This window comes from Hyperoodon ampullatus (assembly GCF_949752795.1).
Source record: "Hyperoodon ampullatus genome assembly, chromosome: 1".
Lineage (NCBI taxonomy): Eukaryota > Metazoa > Chordata > Mammalia > Artiodactyla > Ziphiidae > Hyperoodon > Hyperoodon ampullatus.
In genome coordinates this window covers 12427743-12449681 of record NC_136914.1, presented here as the reverse complement: position 1 = coordinate 12449681, position 21939 = coordinate 12427743, and the positions used below count along the sequence as shown (strand labels likewise).

At 44.0% G+C, this 21939-nt stretch overlaps 1 protein-coding gene across 1 annotated transcript in view; it reads right to left on the bottom strand.

Annotated features, from left to right (window-relative positions):
* Window positions 1-16445, bottom strand: part of RNF150 (ring finger protein 150) — a gene marked incomplete at both ends in the record, with an annotated part of 250070 nt that extends 233625 nt beyond the window's left edge. The window contains one exon of the mRNA XM_079707553.1: window positions 15950-16445. Within this exon, the coding sequence (XP_079563679.1) occupies window positions 15950-16445 (496 nt within the window). The remainder of the gene's footprint in view (window positions 1-15949) is intronic.
* Window positions 16446-21939: the final 5494 nt, after the last annotated feature.

Below are 21939 nucleotides of genomic sequence, written 5' to 3'. Positions count from 1 at the left end.
TTAAAAAAATAATATCTGGGTAATTTTGATAACACAGAGAGAAAAAATTATAAATCCATTGGTCTACAGGGAGACATAAGTTCACACTGCAAGGGCCTTCTGGGCCAGCTTGGCTGGGGAGATTTGTGCAGATGGTAAAACAGTGTATGTATGTTAAGAAAAAAATTTTAAGGAATACTTACTAATAAGAATCGTACAAGTGAAAATACTAGGACTTGTGTTAAAATAAGCAACCAAAGGGCACACTAAAAATAGATGAATTACCAAGCATGAAGAATCACAAATGCAATTAAAGAAAATCTTATTTAAAATCAAGGGGGTTGCAATTTAATGAGCAAGCAAAACTGCTCTGGGATTATGTGAATCAGGCATCATCCAAGCCCAGTTAAAATTCTAAACTATATACTATACGTACATGTGTACACACACATTTTAAAAATTCCCATAGTGACAGTAACAGGGTTATCCTTTTATTTTGACCTTAAAAGATCTTTCAGGTAAATGGGATTTATATTGGTTTGCAAATATTCATAGTAATTACAAATTTAGGAAAAATCACAGTAGGATAAATGTAAAGGAAGTGATTTATTTATAGAACTCAAAAGTGACATTTAGTGGTAGAAATTGGCATAGACCCATTTACTTCAATAGCATTAGCAGATAGGAACCTGACTCAATTCTCTAAGAACATAAGCATTTTTAACCAATGGGAATTAGTCAGTCTGAGAACTATAACTATCTTTAAGCCAAAATATTCAGACAAGGACTCTAATATAACCAAAGACATTACCACATCCACAGAGCACAAGGTTTGACTTGTGAATTAAATCCACAGCAGTTTGTACCTTATATGTCCATAAGAAATATTTCTCATGCAGTGAAAGAATTGCATTGCTGCAAATATACAATTTAATAACAATGGTAAACAATAAGTTACCTAACATTTATGGGAAACAATGTTTTCAGACAGATTATCTTTAAAGGAGTTTCTTTTTGTTCCCCCCTCATAAAAAAATACATTGAAACATAAAAATTAGTCGAAAGTCAAAGAAATCCTACACGCCTCCTAATATAGTTGAAAGTGACATAGATCTGGATTAAAATATCAGCTTTGCTTTTGTCCATCTGTGACTCTGGGCAGGTTCCCAACTCAGAGGGTGTATAAAAGGAGTGAAATACGAAAGACACCTAATGCAGTGCTTAGAGCCCTGTGTGTTCAGAACGAGTGTTGATTCTCCTCTTTCTAATATTTATTCAATCCAGCAAAGATTTGCTGAGTTCCTCTAATGAACAAGGTGATACATGTTAACATATGGGCTTGGAACCAGAAGAGGTGACTTGCAGAAAGGATGTCTTGGCTTATTCAAAAAGAGAATTTTCCTCAGTGGTCTCCTATGGAAGGAGAAGACAGGGCGTGGGAGACACCGAGTTCAGGGACTACTTAGAACGGCCACGTGACCCTCACACAGTCGCCGCTGAAGGCTCCCCAGCTAGCGTCCAGCCATCTCACTTGAAGCTCTTTTGTCAAAGCTCCACAGGCCCCGGTCCCCGGGGAACTAGTGTCAGGACCGCTGTCTGGCCCTAAGGCTCATGAACACCAAGGCATGGTCTAACTTCGTCCATCACTGAGCTGCTAGACACCAAGGCACTGGCAGGTGGAAAGGGTCAGGTCATATTCACTGCATTTGAATCCTGCCCCGTGACCTTGACAACTTAGGTTTTGGATGATCTCGGGTTTTTCTCATACCTTGGGTTTTTCTCAGCCGGCAGCGTGTTAAATAATGGCCAACGCTACACGCTTATAGATGGCTTGCTACTTGGTGTTGAGATAATCTTATTCAAACTGGCTGCTGGCTCCAGAAGGGCAGTGTGTCTGCTTCACCAGAAATGCCCACTCCTCTGAAAAAGATGGGAGGAATCTGGGCTGAGAGCCACCCAGAAGCATGGGACAGTGGGATGAATGCTTGGTGACAGTGACCACCCCCCCGGCCCCAGTCAGTCAACCTAAGTGACAAACACATCTTTTTTAGCAACATGGTGGTTACCAAAGAGGCCAGGCAAGGTAATGGCCTATTTCGGGATTATTGCTCCTTTAAAAAATATGTCCCATCTCAGTTACCAAAAATCAATCAAGGGCTAAAGTTTGAGCTGTTTTTCTGTTTTCTTACTTAAATTGTTCTGGTGGTGAAAGTGAAAAACTGCAAACAGGAAACACAGAAGAATATATCTGCATGAGTCGATGAACCGCAATTATTTTAACACGCCAGTGACAGCATGTGCTGTTCCAGTATCTTAACCTACTCATAAATTTCATTTTAAAGCCAAAAATATCACTTATTCTGGAATGCACAAACTGTACTGTAGTAATTATGTGCCACCTTTTCAAAGACTAAATATAAAAATAGCGAGCAAGCTCATGGTTATGCTCCGGTTCAAAATGGGTTCTAATTAGCTTCCTAAAGAAAATGGCTTGTTCTCTTCTTACCTACGATGTAATGTATTTTTCACACTCTAAGTTAATGAAACACAGAAGTCTTTTTATGAGTAAGACACTAAGATTTACTTAATATAGTACCTCAATAGAAAAGAATATTGATTAATTTCAGACAGCAGTAAGCCAAATTATGACTCATTTAGTTTTACCAAAGAGAGTAAGACTTTCTAAGTTTAAAGGATCGAGTTTTAATTAGGTGAATGGCTTTTCAAGATAGTCCCAGAGGTCAAGAAGGTAGAAGAGACTAATGACTTTTTAATTTGCAGACCTTGGATTGTAATAAAGCATCACTTCATGACTTTTCTGAGCATGGCCCTGTTTGGGAGGAACACTGACCTCTCCTGCACAGGTCTAGTGTTTGCAAGGTGAGCCTTAGAGATGCTGATCAGTTCCTTGAAACATTTGGTCTAAACTCCAGGTACCTCCCACCAAGTGAATGGCATCCAGATGGCCATGATTAAGCAGAACAATTAGCTAACATGACCACAGACGGAGAATCATTCAAGACACTGGTGCTAGTTCCCAGTGGAAGGGGCTGGGTGAGGACAGCGCCTTCCCTCAGGAAGCTCACAGTCTAGCAGGAGGGACAGCCAGGTAAGGAATTAATCTCAGTGAAGTGGAATCCATTTCATATAATAAATGCATTTAGGAAAGGAAGAAAGAACAAAGTAATGATACAGTAGATGTACTTTCCATAGAAATAAGCTCAAACTGATAAGGATAATATCACCTAGTTGCTTCAAACTCTCTATGCAGGTAGTTTTTCAGGGCTAAAAAGTAAAGGCATGCAAGTATATAAGAGATTAAATTCATTCCAGAGCAAACATCAACTGCTTTAACAAACAACTGTTGTAACCAATGCCTCTTATCCTGACTTCACAGAAAACTTGAGCTTTCTCTTACAGTTCTCTCATTGCCCAAAAGGTCACAATTTGGCATATCTCACTGGTCATTTGCTATTTACAGAGACAGATTCATCTTAAACTATACAGGTAAGGTTTACGATCAACCTCTAAGATTTCCTTCTAAAGTAACACTTGGGTCCCCTTGGAGTATCAGGTCTACCAGATGCCCATCTCCCTAAAAACATCAGGCAGCACTATGTATGTCCAGCTACTTCTTTCAGATTTCTTTCTGTGTTTGATAACAGCTGGCTCCAAAGGACATTTCTATTCTATTATCTGTAAAAAGTGCCCTTGCAGAATCTCCAAAGCAAAACTCCACAGAACAGAGAAGCACTTGCTTGTACGTCTTGGGGAGTAGGTAACTAGGTCTCAGAAACACTGGTAGGAGAACAGGCAAAGATCTCAGGACATAATTACTATCAAGGGTCAAGTTTGGGTTAGAAAGTAGATGAATCCCTCAGCACAGGCCCAGCAAGAATCGCTCTGCTGTGCACAGGAGAAGAAATGAAGTTTGTAATCCCTCCAATTAAATCTTGCCTTCAGCATAAGGCAAATAAAAAGTATGGAATATAAAGTCATTCCTCCATCCCTCAAGTGAGGGATGCACCTGCCAACTGCGGATGGGTTCATATTCTATCATTCATGAATCCATTCATACTTTCAACAGATATTTACCGAGTGCCAGGCTCTCAGAATACAGCTGTTGACAAGACAAGAACCTTGTCCTTGTGGAGCTTACATTTTCACAGGGGTGACAGATGGTAAACAAGTAAATTAATGAAAGATGTAATATAACAATTTCAAGTAATGATAGTATGAAGAAAAATAAGGGAGAGTAAGGGAAGACAGGATAAGTAGGAGATGAAGTTTCTAATGTGGCCAGGGAAAACTCTGACGAAGGGGCGACTGAGCAGAGTCAGCAACGCTATGGAGGGGTGAGCCAGGTGAGTATCTGAGGGAAATCTGCAAAAATTGAGGGTGGTGCCTGGTAACTCTACCTGTCCACGAAAGTAATAAAACCTCATGATTTTATAATTACCTGTTGTTGGAAGATATTTTCCTCAGGGTACAGGAGGCATAGAAGCAAGCTGAATTTTCAAAATGAGTTGGTTAAATAAGGGAGAAATAGATAAATGTCTACCAGATAGTCTTGTTTGGGAGTCTTTCTCACATATTTCAGATGCATAAAGAGACATTTGCTGTGTGAATAATAATTCTATCCAAAAAGTTGGGGGGAAGAGGGTTCCAAAGGGCCTGAGGTAGCAGCAAGTTTGGTATATTTGAGGACCAGCAAGGAGAAAAGAGGGTCTGTAGGAGGGTGAGAGGAAGTATGGTTGGAAAAGAGGTGGACTGAATGCAGGGGCCAAATCAGGTCACACCCTGGGGGCTACAGCAAGAACTCTGACTCGGTCCAAAGTATGATGAGAAGCCCCTGGAAGACGTAAGCAGAGGAGTGATGTCCTTTGATTTTTTTTTTTTTTTTAAGTTTGTTCTATCTGCTCTACGGGGAACAGATTGCAGGGGCATGAATGGGAGCTGGACAGCAGCTGGAGGTGATAGCAGCAGTCCAGGCAGAGATGATGATGGCCGGGACTTAGTGGGTGATAATAAAGCTGGTAAGATGTAGTCTGATTCTGAATATGTTTCTTCTGACAATAATTAGAGTGAACATATATTCGATGCTCAGAGCTGCCCCTTGGCTGCGTCATGTAGTGTAAGAGCTCATGACAGCTGTGATAGGGACCCATGAGGCTCATTTCACAGGTGGAGGCTTAGGTGAATCACATGGTTCCTGAGCTCCCGGGCCCTCTCTGCCCAGCACGACCCGAGTTTTCGCAGCTCCTATACCACTGGGCTCACATTTTGGAATGGTGGAATCTCACTCTTACCAACTCAGTGATGTCAAACTTCTATCTTGAGCCCCACGTTGCTTTATGTTTCCCTGGCAATTGACTCAGGACAATTGGGTACCAGAATCACCTTTTTCACCACCACCCTTTACTGCCCCCCAAACTGGGCAATGACAACCTTGATGAGCAAAATGGGGTCCTCCCTACTTGGGAAAAATACCATGGTATTGCTACCTCTTCTGCCAGAGGCCTACAATCAAGATAACGAGCATTTAGCCTATCAGTGAAAATTTCACCCAACAAATTAAATGTAATTAAAATGTCTAGTCGTTTCTGACTCATTATTGTACTCTTTGACTGTTTTACAGAAGTTTGTGTGCTTTCCTCCACTTGCTGTGTTTGCCTTTGTTTGTCTTCGTGCTGGTCTCCAAAATCTGGTGATTATTAGTGAGTCAGTAATTCATGTCTTGAGATAATACTTAACTGCACATACTATCAGTTTTAATTGTTACAATTAACACATTTTAAACGTCTTTCTTTTCATGTAGGATTTTGATATCATCAAAGGAAAAAGTACTATTTCTTAAATAACTAAAGAACCACGGGATAGAAGAACCAGAGGAAGACTCTGGATTCACTCAGTGTGGTGGCCGTCAATCCCGGCAGCACATCAGAATCATCTGGAGAGTGCCCTCCCACCACCGGACAAATCAGAATCTCTGCAGGTGGGACCTGGGAGTCTGTAATTTTTAAACTCCCCAGATGATTCTCATGGGCGACCAGGATGGAGAAGCACTGACCTAAACCAAGTTCCCCTCCAGGAGCCTCCTGTTTATCATTTTGAAATGAAAGAAAACCAAATGAAAGAGACCAGAGGGGGGAAGTGACTTGCCAATGGTAAAGCCAATTTGAGGCAGAACCACAACTGAAACCCAAGTTTCCTAATTCCCTGTTCAATTTGCACTGAACATCCCCAAGACACAGAAGAATCGAAGGGAACAGTGGGGGTTTCACCAACTGCAATCCTGATGATTCTATCATTGAGGCTTTCTTCCTCTTTTGATTCTCCACCTTCTGTGTCCTGCCCCGGCTGCCAAACTAATCTAGCTTGGAGCAAAGTGATGCAGAAAGCTGTGCCAGGACCCTGCAACAGCACTGTCAGCTGACAGATATTCTTTCTTCTTCAAAGGACAGCCATACTAGGGAGTGAGCGTATAACTGAAGACATCACTAAATGGGCTTAAAAAACAAAACGAAACAGATCAAAAAAACCCTGCTCTATAGCTACCCATGAATAGCTTTTGACTCACTAGTGCCATATTCAGGAACTTGATCTAAGAAAGTAATCATGGAGATGCACCGATTTTTAGGCACATACAGACATTTACAGCAGCACTGTTTATATGTAGGGGGAAAGTAGAAACATCGCAGAAACGTTGAGGAAGTTTCAACATGCGCCTTTAAATTTTAAAAAGCTACAAAAACCTATGCAATATATTCCCAGCTTGGTAAAAGTAAATATGTCACCACAGAATGAAAAAAACACTAGAGTTTAGTGGGTGAGTGGTTGAGTTATTGAGGTTATCTTCCTCCCTTTTTATTTTATTTATTTATTTATTTATTTTTTGCAGTATGCGGGCCTCTCACTGCTGTGGCCTCTCCTGTTGCGGAGCACAGGTTCCGGACGCGCAGGCTCAGCGGCCATGGCTCACGGGCCCAGCCACTCCGCGGCATGTGGGATCTTCCCAGACCGGGGCACGAACCCGTGTCCCCTGCATCGGCAGGCGGACTCCCAACCACTGCGCCACCAGGGAAGCCCTCTTCTTCCCTTTTTAAATGTCCCATATTTTCAAAATTTTCTATAAGGCATATGTCTTTCATTTTAAAATATATGCTCACATATACACATATGTATTAGAGCTATGGGACAATAAACATATGCACAGAATTGTATTTGGTTACAAAACTTTTGGATACCCTGTAACTTCTGCTTGTTACTGGTATGTCTTTTTTCTCCTGAGTTGAAGGGCATGAACAAGGCTCCCACTTCATGTCATATTCTACCCAATGACTCGATTATTTTAACAGGAGACTCAAATTAGAATCTCCCTGACCTCATTTATATAAGTCAAAAGCTAAGAAAAAAAATTTTAGTGTCATAAAATATTTTTTTCATGAGATTAGAGACTAACAGGTTAACATAGGCCATCTTTCCAGTCGTATTTAACAAGATCTTAAGATTTACTGAGTGTTTTCCATTTCCACCAAGGACCATTCTAGTCTTTGGGAACTTTGCCATGAACAAAAACTGTCTAAAAGCCTTGCTTCTTGTAGCCCTTACATTCTGGTGGGAGGACACACGCTAAGGATAAGTAAAATGAAGCAGGGAGAGGGGCAGGGTGTGCTGGGCATGGGAAGGGGGAGGGATGCTGCTCTCCAAATAGAGTAACTAGGAGTGCCTTACTGATGAGGTCACAGAGAAGTGACCTTAGAGAGGCACAGTCCTTCGTATCTGGGAGAAAGGACATTCCAGGCCCCTTGGTAAATAAAGGAGAAAACACCTTGATAAGTAAAGGGGAAAACATCTTTTCTCTTCCGCTATTCTTTGGGTCATTTGGAACTACATGTAGGTGTAGTCAGTTCATGGTTACAGAATGGCCAGGTGAACGTCTTCTGTAGAAAATGGGGACCAGGGAAAATAAATACTTATGGGTAAAAAAAGGCATTTGTAAAGGTTCACTGACAATACCTCTGAAAAACCTCAAATGTTTGCCTTTTCAATAGTGCTTACATGGAATGTGTGTGTAAAAACCCATTTATGATGGAGAGATAAGAGGCTGAACTGGTTAATAAGAAAGAAAACATTTCCTGGATCTTACCTAATATATGAGCTCTTTATATATCTTTGCCTGGAAAGAACATGCATAAGCCATACATTTAATGCAAAAATACTTTCTTTTTTCAAATCTATATCATGAAATATATGTCTATACATTGAATATGGAAATGCCTAACAATCTGATACATAAGCTTTAATTTTATGACAAATGATGCTTATTTCTACCAAAACAGATTTTCTAAATACTGCTATTTCATGGAATAGACGAGCTTTTTAAAAAAACATGATACTTGTAGAAACCAATTTATAACCAATGCTTTTGAAGCAGTAAAAGAAAATTTTCCTCTCATATAGAAAAATAAAAGAACTACATCTAATACTAGTCATTAATATATATATATATTTTTTCGGTACGCGGGCCTCTCACTGCTGCGGCCTCTCCCGTTGCGGAGCACAGGCTCCGGACGCGCAGGCCCAGCGGCCATGGCCCACGGGCCCAGCCACTCCGCGGCACGCGGGATCCTCCCAGACCTGGGCACGAACCCGCATCCCCTGCATCGGCAGGCGGACTCTCAACCACTGCGCCACCAGGGAAGCCCTAGTCATTAATATTTTTACTTCAATCTATAAAGCACACTTCAATCTATAAAGCACACTTATCCCACGACAAGTTAAACTGCCAAGTTATGAACTCCTCAAAGTTTAAAATAAAAGATTATAGTATACCTATAGACAAGGTTTCAATTTAATAGAACCACCATAATTGCAGCTTCGTAGAAGAACAATCACACAGCACAAGGCAGCCTTATTTCTCTGGGTTTTATATTACCACAAAATCCTCCAGAGCTGAGATAAAATGAAAGTCAAATCCTATTCAGGTTTACTCAAATTTAGCATCTCTCAATTCACATGATCAAATACACAGAATTTCAGCATCACTTCAGTCACTCAGTAATAAGTGAAGGTCCTCCTTTGAGTATATACAAAATGAAGTATCTCTTCTGGGGATAAACTGAAGACTTTCAGGGGCTATCAAAATATTAAGTTCTTTATATACCAAGTTTCATGTCTAAAAATGCAACAATAATGGTCAAGGTCTTCCTTTTAAAAAGTTGAGACTGGTTTCTAAACAAATTAATATTGCATTGGAAACATAATCAGTCCTTTCTAAAAAACTAAAAGAACAAGTTACAGAGTCCTGGGTTCTTTTTTGAATCTTTCCTGATTTCATGGTCATAAAATTCCTTCCTTTTTGAGAAGACAGGGGATTTTTAAGAACAGAGGCATCAGGAGAGATGAGGATGAGATTCTTACTAAAGATTAGAAGATAAAGGTAGGATTCCTTCCAAATCCCCAGATACGTATTTCTATGATCTGAAATGAGTAAACAAACCATACAGTATCTTGTTTTTTTTTTGGCTGTGTTAGATCTTCATTGCTGCGCGCAGGCTTTCCCTAGTTGCAGCAAGCGGGGGCTACTCTGTTGCGGTGCGCGGGCTTCTCATTGCAGTGGCTTCTCTTGTTGCGGAGCATGGACTCTAGGCGCACGGACTTCAGTAGTTGTGGCTCACGGGCTCTAGAGTGCGGGCTCAGTAGTTGTGGCGCACGGGCTTCGTTGCTCTGCGGCATTTGGGATCTTCCCGGACCAGGGCTCGAAACCGTGTCCCCTGCATTGGCAGGTGGATTCTTAACCACTCGCCACCAGGGAAGTCCCCAGACCATACTGACTTACATTGCCAATAATGTTATTTAACATTGATGTTGAATTATGGCTTTTAATGACAAGAGTCTGGAGTTCTTGGCTATTAGGTATCTGCCTGACAGTAGAGAGCCAGGTGAAGAGGTACAGTTTAGCACCAAATAAATAAATAAATACTAAGTGAGGCGGATGATATTGCTTTGGCCTGGGAGATTAAGACCAAGCATAAATAAGTTTTCTATATGCATCTTAAGAGGGAAATGGAATGGAAACCAAGGCTGTTGTTAAGAAATGTTTCTTAAATATCTAAACGATAGAGAATCACAAGCTCTCAGGCTTGGGAAGACCCTTCCATCATCACCCGTCAGAACTCTGGGCATAAATCCTGCGATCAGTTTCCATCTGAATACAAGAGAAAGCTTCACCTCCCAAGAAAACCTCTTCCATCTGTCAACAGTTCTAACTTTATGAGTTTTTCTCCCTTTACGAAAGCAAGTCTGCTTTCTATAACTTCTCCTCACTAACGCTGGTTTGACTCCATAAAACTGAGGTTCCAAATACATAAGCCTCAGGGTTGAGGCGAGGGGCACATAGGAGCAGAACTGGCCAAGAGCCAGGCCATAAGTAGTGATGGGGCTTTGGGCCAGGTAATGGGCGCACTGTTCACCCAAACCGCCAGCCACTGCTCTGCAGGGACAGGGGCCCCTGTCATCAGATTGTCTCATCAGAAGCCAGACATTTGAATTTCAATAAAAATATCCTGGGTTTTGAATATATAAGGAATAAATTGTGGAGTTCAAGCAGCTCTTAGAGCTCAACTAATTCAGACCTTTCATTTTATAAGTAAGAAACTGAGGTCCAGAATAGAAAGTGAGGGACCGAAGCCAAACAGTTAATCAGAGGTCAGCCTGGAGGAGAGCAGCCCCAAACGCAAGGTCCCATCTCTCCTGTCGCAAAAATGCAGTCTGCAAGGCTTGTTTTTTCAGCTAAAACATGTTTTGTCTTAAAGAAGAAAGGAAATTAATAGAGAAAAGCGATCTACCTCTTCCAGTTATGAAGGAAGAGACAAGCCCTTCAACCAAAGTGCATTTGGTTGATAGATGTGCTAAAGTATTCTGAAATGGGCATCAACTTTAGATCACTTCCTGTCTCCATTATGAAGTCATCACTGTCCACAGCTAGTCTGGATAGTATCCTCTCAAGTTGAGAAAGTATACGGAGCAGCAGCTACAAGCAGAGACTATTAGGAATCCAGTCTCCCAAAAGTACTTCCTAGTTGTTTAGTTTCCTCCTTTCCCTTTAACTATGTACTAATGAAAGATGAGAAGATAGCAAACACATTCTTCAAAAAAGGAAAAAAGAAAAATGCATCATTTCTTCAACATCACAATTCAGACACTTAACCACCTCCAAACACTTACAGATCTACCATCTTTATCATATAAATAGATGTAAACCATATATAGATACATCTCATATTGCTCTGATGAGATTTCAATTTAACCCAAGAGAAAGCACAAATGCCACAGGAGAATCCGCAAATATTCACCAGCCATCAGAGGGAGCTGGGACACACTCTCTCGAATCACAGAAACCACAAAGCGAAATTGGCACGACGGCTCTGGTGTCTAAAGCAGGAGAGGGTTAAAACAGAGCTCTTTCCTAAGGCTGCCAGAGCCTCAGTGACCCCCGGGGTCTGGTGATCCATGCAGGAGCTCCTGTGTGTCACTGTGCACAATGCCTATAAGGGTTAGCATGTATTGACGGCTAGGAGCCAGCTACAGACGCAAGCACTGTACATGTGTGAACTCATTTAATTCTCATACCAAACAACTGAGGCTCCCCCATTTCACAAATGAGGAAACTGAGGTCCTGAGAGGCTAACGTGCTCAAAGATCCACAGTGAGGAAGTAGCAGAAGCAGGACACAAACTCAAGGGGCTGGCGAGAGGCTAAACTCCTAACTTACTACTTCCCAAAACTGCCTCTAGAAATGGCTGATATCACTTCCCTCAGAGTATACTTCACGTTACCAGCTCCAAGGAGATCATTTGGATCTGGCTGCTTTTTTTTTTTTTTGCGGTACTCGGGCCTCTCACTGTTGAGGCCTCTCCCGTTGCGGAGCACAGGCTCCGGATGCGCAGGCTCAGTGGCCATGGCTCACGGGCCCAGCCGCTCCGCGGCATGTGGGATCTTCCCGGACCGGGGCACGAACCCGTGTCCCCTGCATCGGCAGGCGGACTCTCAACCACTGCGCCACCAGGGAAGCCCGGATCTGGCTGCTTTTACCTGTACCTGGAAGTGTACTTCTGGGGCTCTCAGGTGGAGGCTGGATTTCTACACAGCTTTTTACTCAAGCCCTCCTGTTGCTCTTTCACAAAGCCAACCAGGGAAGAAGCTCTCTAACACACGAAAGATGCAGTTCCTCACACCCTTTTAGAGGGGACATATAAAGTCTCTGGTCCATGGGCTTTATTTTTCCTTCATAACTGGAAGAGGTAGATCTCTTTTCTCTATTAATCTCCTTTCTTCTTTAAGACAAAACATGTTTGAGCTGAAAAAACAAATAACGGCGAGCAAGGGAAAAAGGAGAAAAAGGAACAGCAGAGGAAGAATTAAGATTATGTTAAAAAGTAACTGTTAAGTCATCGGAAACGCAAACAAAAACGGCAATGAAGACACCACTTCACAACCACTGGGAAGGCTAAAATCAAAGACAGATAACAACAAGTGTTGATGAGGAGGTGGAGAAATGTTCCACCTACCAAATGTTCCTCCTACACTGCTGCTGGAACTGTGAAATGGTGTGTGTCTTTGGAAATCAATCGCACAGTTCCTCAAAAGGTTAAGCCATACAGTTGCCATATGACCCAAAATTTTCAGAAATTTCACGCCTGGCTGTGTACCCAAAAGAAATGTCCACACACAAACTTGTACATGAATGTTCACAGCAGCATTATGCATAATAACCAAAAAGTGGAAAGAACCTAAGTGTCCATGAATTGATGAATTTTGAAAATGTGGCATATACACAGAAGGAAATATTATTTGCTAACAAAAAGGAATGTAGTACCGAGACATGCTACAGCATTGACAGACCTTGAAAACATTATGCTGGTGAAAAAGAGGCCAGTCACAGAAGAACACATATTACTTGATTCCATCCATATGAAATGTCCAGAATAGGCAAACAGAGACAGAAAGGAGATTCGTGGTTAACTAGGGCTGGTATATTGGAGAGTAATGAAGAGTAACTATTAATGGACACAGCGTTTCTTACTGGAACCAGTGGTGAGGGTCCTCAACTCTGTTGGCAGAGGAAAAGTCATTAAACTGTATACTTTAAATGAGTGAACTGTATGCTATGTGAACTCTCTCTCAATGTGGTCATATTTTTAAAGAGATTTAAAAGAACTGGTTACAAACTAAAGCTACTAGTCTATCCCAGGATAATCTGTGTCTTTGTGAATGAGAAACCATAATTGCAGAAGTGTCAGAAATTGCAGAAACCCAAAATCATAAGCGGAAAAGGAAAAGTCAGAAAGAAAGGTCCTATGGAAAGGGGAAGGGGAAATGATTTCTATTTAACTGAATTTCAAGATAGTGGGTGTGTTGGGGTCACATCACCGCAAATGCATACATATTACACAGTGGGGTGCATAACACTAAATTCAGACTTTCTCCTCACCTGAAAGCTATCAGTGCTGAAAATAAAGGATCTAGAGGAGAGGTGAGATTTTTTAAAAATGCAAAGGCTGATGTTCACTTTTTGGAGACTGAAGTAAAAATTCACAAGTGTAAGGACCCTCTGTTATATTGCATCCCATGTTCCCAAAATAAGAATATTTGATTAGCATCTAAAATGTACACCATTTCCTAAGATAAATTTGAGTCAGAATTCTAAATTCAACTAGAAAAAGTAAAGCTGTCACATTCTAGAGCTAAGTGTAACATACTGACAGCCAGACCAGTGCTGGCACTGGTTCACATTCAGATAGAAAGAGTTAAAAGTGAAAGGTTCGCCAAGCCACCCTGTCATGGATCTCCTTATAATGAGACTTTAGCAGAAATCAATGCAATCTCTGACTAAAGTGAATCCAGTCTCCTAACGTGGCAATACATCAAACGATAATATGGAAACCTCATGGCTGTTAGCAGATACAACGTTTACACATTTTTGGAAACAGAACAGTTAGACAGTAGAAAATTTCCTTGACATTTTTAGTCTAACTTTCAAATGATCACCAAGCCCTTTATTTATTCTCACTACATCTTAATCAAGCATCATTTGTGTGGCAAATCAGCTTATAGCTTCCTTTAAAAACAGGCGAGCCATTAACTGACCCCATGTGTTGGCAGTTCTTTTTAGACAGGAGCAAATGATGCCTCTTAACTTCGTACTCGAAGCTGCAGAGTTTGATTTCATGCATATGCAAAAAGAAACATTTAAAGGATCCTGCAAAGTCAGCTAACAATCTTCTGGGAGTTTAAAGAACAACAACAATAACAAAAACCCTCCTTCACACTCCCCCCACCGAGGTTTATATATTAAATACGCTTTTAAAGATACTTTACATGACTTAAAACGCTCTTTCCATAGTCCTCCAAATCCTCGACTGTCATAAAGTTTAAGTAGTGCTCTTATGACTCAAGGTCAGAGTACAATCTTTTCACTTACAAAACCGTTGAGCTCAAGAAAGTACACCAAATGTTCCTCAGCTCTCTATCCTGACTTTTCCAAGAAGTTAACTGTCCCTTCCTTCTCTTCCTGAATCCGTGCACTGCGTTATCTTTGGCCCCTGTGTTAGAAGCACTGACCTTTCCCCACTCCACCTGTTTGCATTAGGGTTGACAAGTTCCTTGTCTGAAACAGCTGGTGTTGACTACCAAAGGCAAACCCACTGTACATTTCCCTAATAGGTGACATGAGCTCTGGGAATGAAAAATTGTCCCCAGAGAATGAACCACCCCCCATGTGGCCAAAGCTTGGTACTCCATTTCAGGAGCATTAACTGTTTATTTTCTTTAAAAGCCAGATTTTGGTAATGTTTTGATTCGGTGACTCCAGTCAGAAAATGCATCTGTCACTTCCACTCCCTCCTTCTCCTTCCGGATGCCACAGCCTCAAACCCAGCAACCCCTCTGGGGACGGAGGGCAAGGTTCTCCGGACGCACAGAAACAAGAAGTAACCCTGGACTCAAGGAGGCAAGGCTGCTCAAACGAGCTGCTTTTGCTGACAAGCCTGGAGAGGACTTGGTTGTTCCTACCACGGAAGCACTGTTATGTCAGGCACACGGGGAAAGAGCGCGTTTTAGGACAGTCATGGACTTCTCGTGCCGGCACCCTGCGATCACTACGAAAAGCTTATGCTTTCTACCCTGAAATCTCCTTCTCGCCATAAAGAAAAGCTTCAGCATATTTAACCTCCCAGGCGGGCAAAGGATAATGCAACGCTGTAAAAGCAGGCATATCTTTATGGCCACCATGCTCTTGGTGGCTTTTTGGGGATTGTTACTCTTTACCATCGTGCCCGCCTGTCAGCTCCTCCGGATGACAGCTTGGCAGAGCACAGGATTTTCGGTATTATTTATAACTCGCGTCAACCCAGCGGGTGGCGCGGGGCGGGGTCGGGGGGAGCGGTACTCCATCTCCCACGAAGGGCTGAAACCCGACTTGAGCAAGTCGGCAGTGACGAGCGCCAGCACCAGTAACCCTACCCGCCTCCTGATACACAAACGCCGGCCTCAGGAGTATACCTGATGCACACACCCAAGCGCAGAGCTGAGTTATCAAATCTCCCGGTTCCAAACAGGTGCGGGGCCGCTCACTAGCCGAGAACAACATCGGAACCCTGCCCCCCACACCCCACCTACCAGATCCTCCTCGGAAAAGTTAGCCCCCCTCGGCCAACCTTCGTCCGAGTGGCGCGGGGCTAACTGGAACGCATTCTCTGGTGCCCCCAATGCTGTTAGTCCTCTCTTCTTTGTAAACCCCACGAAGTGACGCAGAGCAAAACTTAGTAGGTCCAAGGAACAGAGACGCGTCTTTCGCAAAGCACGGACTTCGCAGGAAGGACCTAGGAGGCAGGCGCTGGATCCTTCTCGGCGCCTCCATCCTCCTCTGGCTCCCCTCCCCCGCCCCGCGCCCGCCGGGGCCGCTTACCTGCGTGGGACATGGTGATGGTCTCGTTGGTGTTGGAGCCCACGTTGAAGATGACCACGGCGGAGGCGTTCTGCAGGAACGCGTTCCGGATCTTATCCCTGTACGTGCAGTTGCCCTTGGGGATGAGGGCTATCCAGTTCTTGCCGTGCGCCGGGGCGGCGAACTTGGTGTTAGGGTCGCAGGCCAGGCGGTCGTGGGCCGAGCTGGCCATGACCACCTCCCCGCGGGCGTCCTGCTTGGGCGAGTGCTCCCCGTAGCGCCCGCACTCGGTCTTCTCGGTGTGCAGCTCGGCTGTGGTGCCGCCGCCGCCGCCGCCCGTCGCCCCGGCCCCGGGGTCCGGCGCGGGCTCGGCGTAGGTGATGTTCACGAAGGCGGTGTACCATTCTTCCTTCTCGGCCACGGTGAAGTCCAGGCAGAGCAGATGCACGAAACAAAAGGAAAGCAGCCATGTTGAGAGAGCCAGGCTGCGGCACGCTTGGATGAGAGACATTGCCATCTTTATCCGCCGGGGCCCCCTCCCCGCCCCCCGCGCGCTCCCCCCGCGCCGTCCCTCCTCTCCAGCCCCGGCCAACGCCGGGCCGTCCGCTTGTCCTTCTTCTCCTCCTTCTGCTCCTGCTCACTCCCGGGCCCGAGGGGCCGCGGCCGGGACGCGCAGCCGCCGCGGGGACCGGCTTCCGAGCTAGCGGGTGGCGCCGGCCCCTTCCCTTTTCAGCCGGAGCGCGGCGGTTGCATCTCGCTTCGCGGGCGCCGGCGGGGCGCGGGCGGAGGGGGCGCTCCGGGCTTGCGGCGGAGTCCGGCTGCCGAGCGTCCTGCTCCTTCGCCCGGCTTCTCCTTCTCTCATAGGGGTGGCAGGGGGCCCGCGAGCGTGCGGGGTGGCGGCCCGGCGCCCTGCAGCCCCGGCGGGGGCGGGCGCGGCTGCTCCGAGCCCGGGGTGCCGGCGAGGAGTTCCGGCTGCCGTCGCCGAGCGCTGGGGCGTGCGGGTCCGGCTGGAGGCGCGGCGGCCGCCCCTGCTGTGCGTCGGGTCCCTCAGGCTGCGCCCGGCACACACTTGCCGCGGGAGGGGCCGGCTCGGGGGTAGCGGGAGCAAGCCGGCAGAGAAGAGTACGCGGTCCGTGTGTGTGCGTGTGTGTGTCTGTATATGTTTGTGTGTGTGTCTAATGTGTGCGTGCAAGGAGGAGCTTAATGTGATGTCAAAGATTCTAGGCTTCTCTTGCCACGCTCCCTCGGTCTCTCTATGGGCAGCAGCGACCCCTGCCGGGTCTCAAATTCAACCTAATCTGCGACTGGGTCCAGGTGGAGGCAAAAGGGGAAGCGACCCCTTGACCTATGAAGAGAGGAACAACTTCTGGCGTCTCAAATGTAGAGAAATGTGTGTATCTCTCATAAACAACTTTCCCTAATTACCCATCCTAGGGCCAAGTGGTAAGGTTAGTTGGTAGCTGGGTCCTTCGAACACCACGCCTGGAGTATCTAGGGCAGTGACTATCAAATTTAAATGTACATCACGGTCACTGTCGCCAGTGTGTGTGTGTGTGTGTGTGTGTGTGTGTGTGTGTGTGTTAAAACTCAGACTGATGGGCCCTGCTGCAGAGTCTCATTCAGTACATGTGAGGTCGGTTCCAGAATATGCTTTTCTAACAAGTTCCCAGATCATGCTGATGCTGCACTGTATTAGAATGAGTATAGAAATGGGCTTCTTTCTTACCCTCTGGCAGCAAACATGTGGCATTTGTTTTCCTATAGAATGAGTGTTTTCTAACTCTGTAAGAAAAGAAATTGGGTGAGCTATTTCTTCACGATGTTTATTCTGGTTGTCATGACTGGTAACAGAGGACTTAGAGCATCAATAGAGCATCAATAGGCACGGCAGGTTTGTTTGGGTTATTATTGTTTATAGGATATTCTCCAGTTGTGCATAGAGCTTACAACTAGTTAGTGGAGAGTCCAGCCCCTCTAGAGTCGTGTTCTTAAAACTTTGACACAGCACAATTCCTTACCAGTTAAATGTTTGAGCGGTTATCTTTTCACACCAACAGTTTCTCTGGCTTGAGATACCTGTCACGTCTCGAAAGCAATTTGTGTGATGGTTCATAATCACGCACCTTGTACTTCCCAACTGGCAATCTTTCAGAGAACTCAGCACCCATTCTTGATGAAAAAAAGCCCACCTTTTCCCCAGGACCTTAGTTAGCGTGTTTACAGAAATCTGTTAATGGCTGTCCACCAGTACAACTGCTGTTTTTCCAGAAGCAGTACGAACAGCTGGTGGCTGTTAGGGGAAAGCAAAGAATCCCAGCTATACCCAAATTAGAAGCAGGCACAAAAAGAACTACTTAGAAGCATTTGTCTCTATGGTATTGGATGTGCTGGGTTTGTGTATTTCCCTAACTTATTCATTTTAGAAAATAGGCTTCTAGGCAATTGGGACAGTGCTTTTTATAGTGCCTAATGCCAAAAAGGCAAAAGTGAAGAATGCCTGGCTGCTGATTCCCGAACCACCAGAGATCTGAGTCCTTTGCCTAAAACCCCCCAGCGAGGTTTTGTACAGATGTCTCACAAACCAAAGTGGTTCCCCATATCTCTCTGTCTCTTAGCAGTTTTTCTCCAGCCACAAAACTTAGTGAATCTGTGTCATTAAGAATGCACAACTACCCCTGTCGTTTTCTTCCCTTAGAGGAAAAGTTAGAGGCTGAGGAGATGGCAGGATCAAGGAGGTAGCATCCTGGCTGAGAGGTTGATTAATTACAGGGACATTGGGCAAATAAGTAAAATATTAAATATAATGGGAGCCAGGTTTCTTAGTGTGGGAGAAGGAATTTACGAATATGGAAGGAAAGAAAGCTATAAATGTTACCAAACTCAGGTTCTGCTGCTCGCCACTCAAAAGCCAATACCCGAGAGACAGGCGTTGGCTGGAAAGGAAAGGTTGCTTTATTCAGGAGGCCAGCAACCTGGGGAGAAGGCAGACTCGTGTCCAAAAACCAATTCCAAAGGTTCTGCTTGACCATGAAAAGTTTTAAAGGGAGAATCATTTGGGGAAGGGGTCAGGGTCTTCATTATTTTCCCCTGTGTGCAGACTTTTTTTCTGATTGGTTGGTGGTGAGGTAACAGAGCTGGTGAGCAGAGTTCCAGCAATATTGTGCTCAGCCTGAAGTTGCCATCCTCCACCTGGGTAGGGGCCTTAGTTCCCGCAGAAGAACTCAAAGATATTGTTATATACATTCCTTGAGGAGGAACCAGGACCCTGCCCCGTTGCTGCACTGTTGTTTCTTGACTGCTCCTCCTTTGTTTCTTTCTCCTTCCCTGATAAGCAACTATTTGAATCTGCCCTTTGGAACCCAGGGAAGGTCGAGGAGGCTGAATGAAGCCTATTTACTAAACAAAAAATGGGGGGACACGGAAAGGATTTGTACCCAGGAGGGCCCTACAGGATCCTGTTCAGCTTCATAAAGAACCCTGAGGTGTTGGATTGGATTTAAAGTGAATGTGAAATCATTATATATATATACACATATACATCATAGCTATTTTCATTCAGAGGCCAGAGCAATGGACACATCAAGTGGCCAGAAGATCTCGGTTTCTAAGTACCATCCTCCATTAAATGGAACCAGGGTTGATTCTAGTACTTGGGCTGGGAAAGTACAAAGTAAGCTTGGAAACTTTTAAGGAAGTGCTCAAAGCATGATGCGAACATGCTAAAAGGACACATGAGCCAGCAGGAAGGAGCTCCCACGGGCCAAATCTGGGACTATTTGAGTATCAAAATAAATTGTGATAGTAACTGATTACAACCTATTGGATAAGACAGGAATCCATGAATCCATGCCAATATAAATGAATAGATAAATAATGATGGAATAAATAAATAAATGGAAAAAAAAGGGAGAGCTATTTTTTATGGAATAATGCCAACTAATAGGATGGATGGAAATAGTAAGTCAACATTTGGCAATGTTGGTTGATTCTTGGCAGGAGTCCTCAGTGAATGCCAAAGCTGGTGGGTGGGTGTTTGATATGAAGCAGGATGTCAGCTTAGTCTTAAAGCATCTTCTGAAAAATACTTATTGATCAGGGGGGAATTTATTGGAAAGAACCTGGAAGACACCAAATTGACCAGGTGATCAAGATGAGCATCATCAGGAAGGGAATGAGTCACATCATGTGCCTCCTGATGTGATGTGCTGAGTAGAGCACAGCCTCTTTTCTGTTGCATCCTGCTCAGAATGCACAGCCTGAGTCTGAACATGGTGAAACATTGGATGGACCCAGGGTGAGAAACATCTTAAAAAATGACAGGCTTGTATTCTTTAAAACTTTTAAGCTCATGAGAGACAGAGAAAGATAGAAAAACCAATTGATCCAAATTGAAGGAGACTTAAGAGGCATGACAACTAAATGCAATGAACAAGTCTGGATTGACTCCTGGACCAGATAGGAAAAACAAACAGTTGGCAAAATTGAATGAGGTCTGTGGATTGGATGGTAGTGTCCTATAAACGCTGATTACCTGATTCGAATGTTTATATTGAAGCTATGTAGAAGAATGTCCTTATGTGGGGAATATGTACGCTGAATTATTTAGTAGGATGAAGCATTCTGTCCGCATCTTGCTCTTAAATGTTTCAGAAAAGAATAATGGTAATCTCTAAGACCTTGATTTCCACGAGCCACTATTTCAGAGGAGCTGAAGTCCAATTCATGAGAAACTAAAAAGTCCATTTGGGGCGTGGGTCTTAATTTGTTTCCAGCCTTGTGCTGGTGATTCTCCTCCAGCACAATGCTCCTTTTTTCCAGTAGTGCTACTTGAACCACTGAGCTGGGTATCTAGTAGGGACTCAAACAGATAAATTTCATAGAATCTACATTTTGGGGCAGGAGAAACAGACAAATGTTAAGGTAGATTATGCCAGGCAATAACAGTTCTATGAAGAAAAAGGCAGCAGCATGAGGCAGGTGACTTATTTTATATACGGTGCTATTTTACATCGGGATCAACTGCTCTGATGAGGTGAATTGTGAACAGAATCCTGAAAGACGTGAGGGACCCATATATGTATTGGGGGATGGGTTGTATTAGGAAGAGAGCACCATAAACACAATGGCCTTGAAGGGAGATTGTATTTGATGTGCTTGGAGAATGGCAGAGAGTCTACTGAGAATGGAGAAGTGTGAGAAAGAGTGAAGGAGATGAGATCAGAGAGATGAGAGGCCTATCAACTCTTTAGATTTTATTCTGAGTGACAGGAAAAAACCTTGGAGAGTTTGAAGCCAGGAAGTGACATAGTCTGACATGCAGACTATGCATGTTTAAAAGTTTATTCTGACTGTATTGGAGCCAGTATGGAAGCAAGAGGAACAAATAGGAGCTATAGCCATAACTCAGAAACAAAGGATGGTGACTTATGCCAAGAAGGTGGCAATGAACATGGTGAGAAGTGATTGGAGCCTTGATGTATTTTGAAGATGGAGCAGACAGTATTCTCGGGTGCATTTGAAATGGCGTGTGAAAGAAAGAGAGAATACTAGAAGAACTCTACCATTTGGAGCCTAAGCAACTGGCAGAATGGAGGGGTCATTTTCTGAGATGAGGGAGATTGCGGGAGGAGTTGGTTGGGATAAGAATCCAGAGTTTTGAATATGTTAGGTTCAAGGTGCCTAGAGATATCCAAATGGCAATTTCATGTAATTTGCCTCAGCATAGAATTCCAGAAGGAAGATTATTGGATCAAAGCACACAAACGGTTTTCAAGTTATCAACACATATTTTGGATGGCCAGATTGCTTTTGCAAAGGTTGGCCTCACTTAATACACCATGCCCCAGAGTAAAGTGAGCTCCTTCAAGTATTTGTTTTTGAAATATCACCAGAATAAAGTAGCCCTGATGAAAGATCTCTACAAAAACAAGGTCTGGGCCAACTCCTAGGTACATTCCTCAGAAACTTCAGCAAACAGCAACACGGCAAGTAAGCACAAAGGAAAGCAGCCA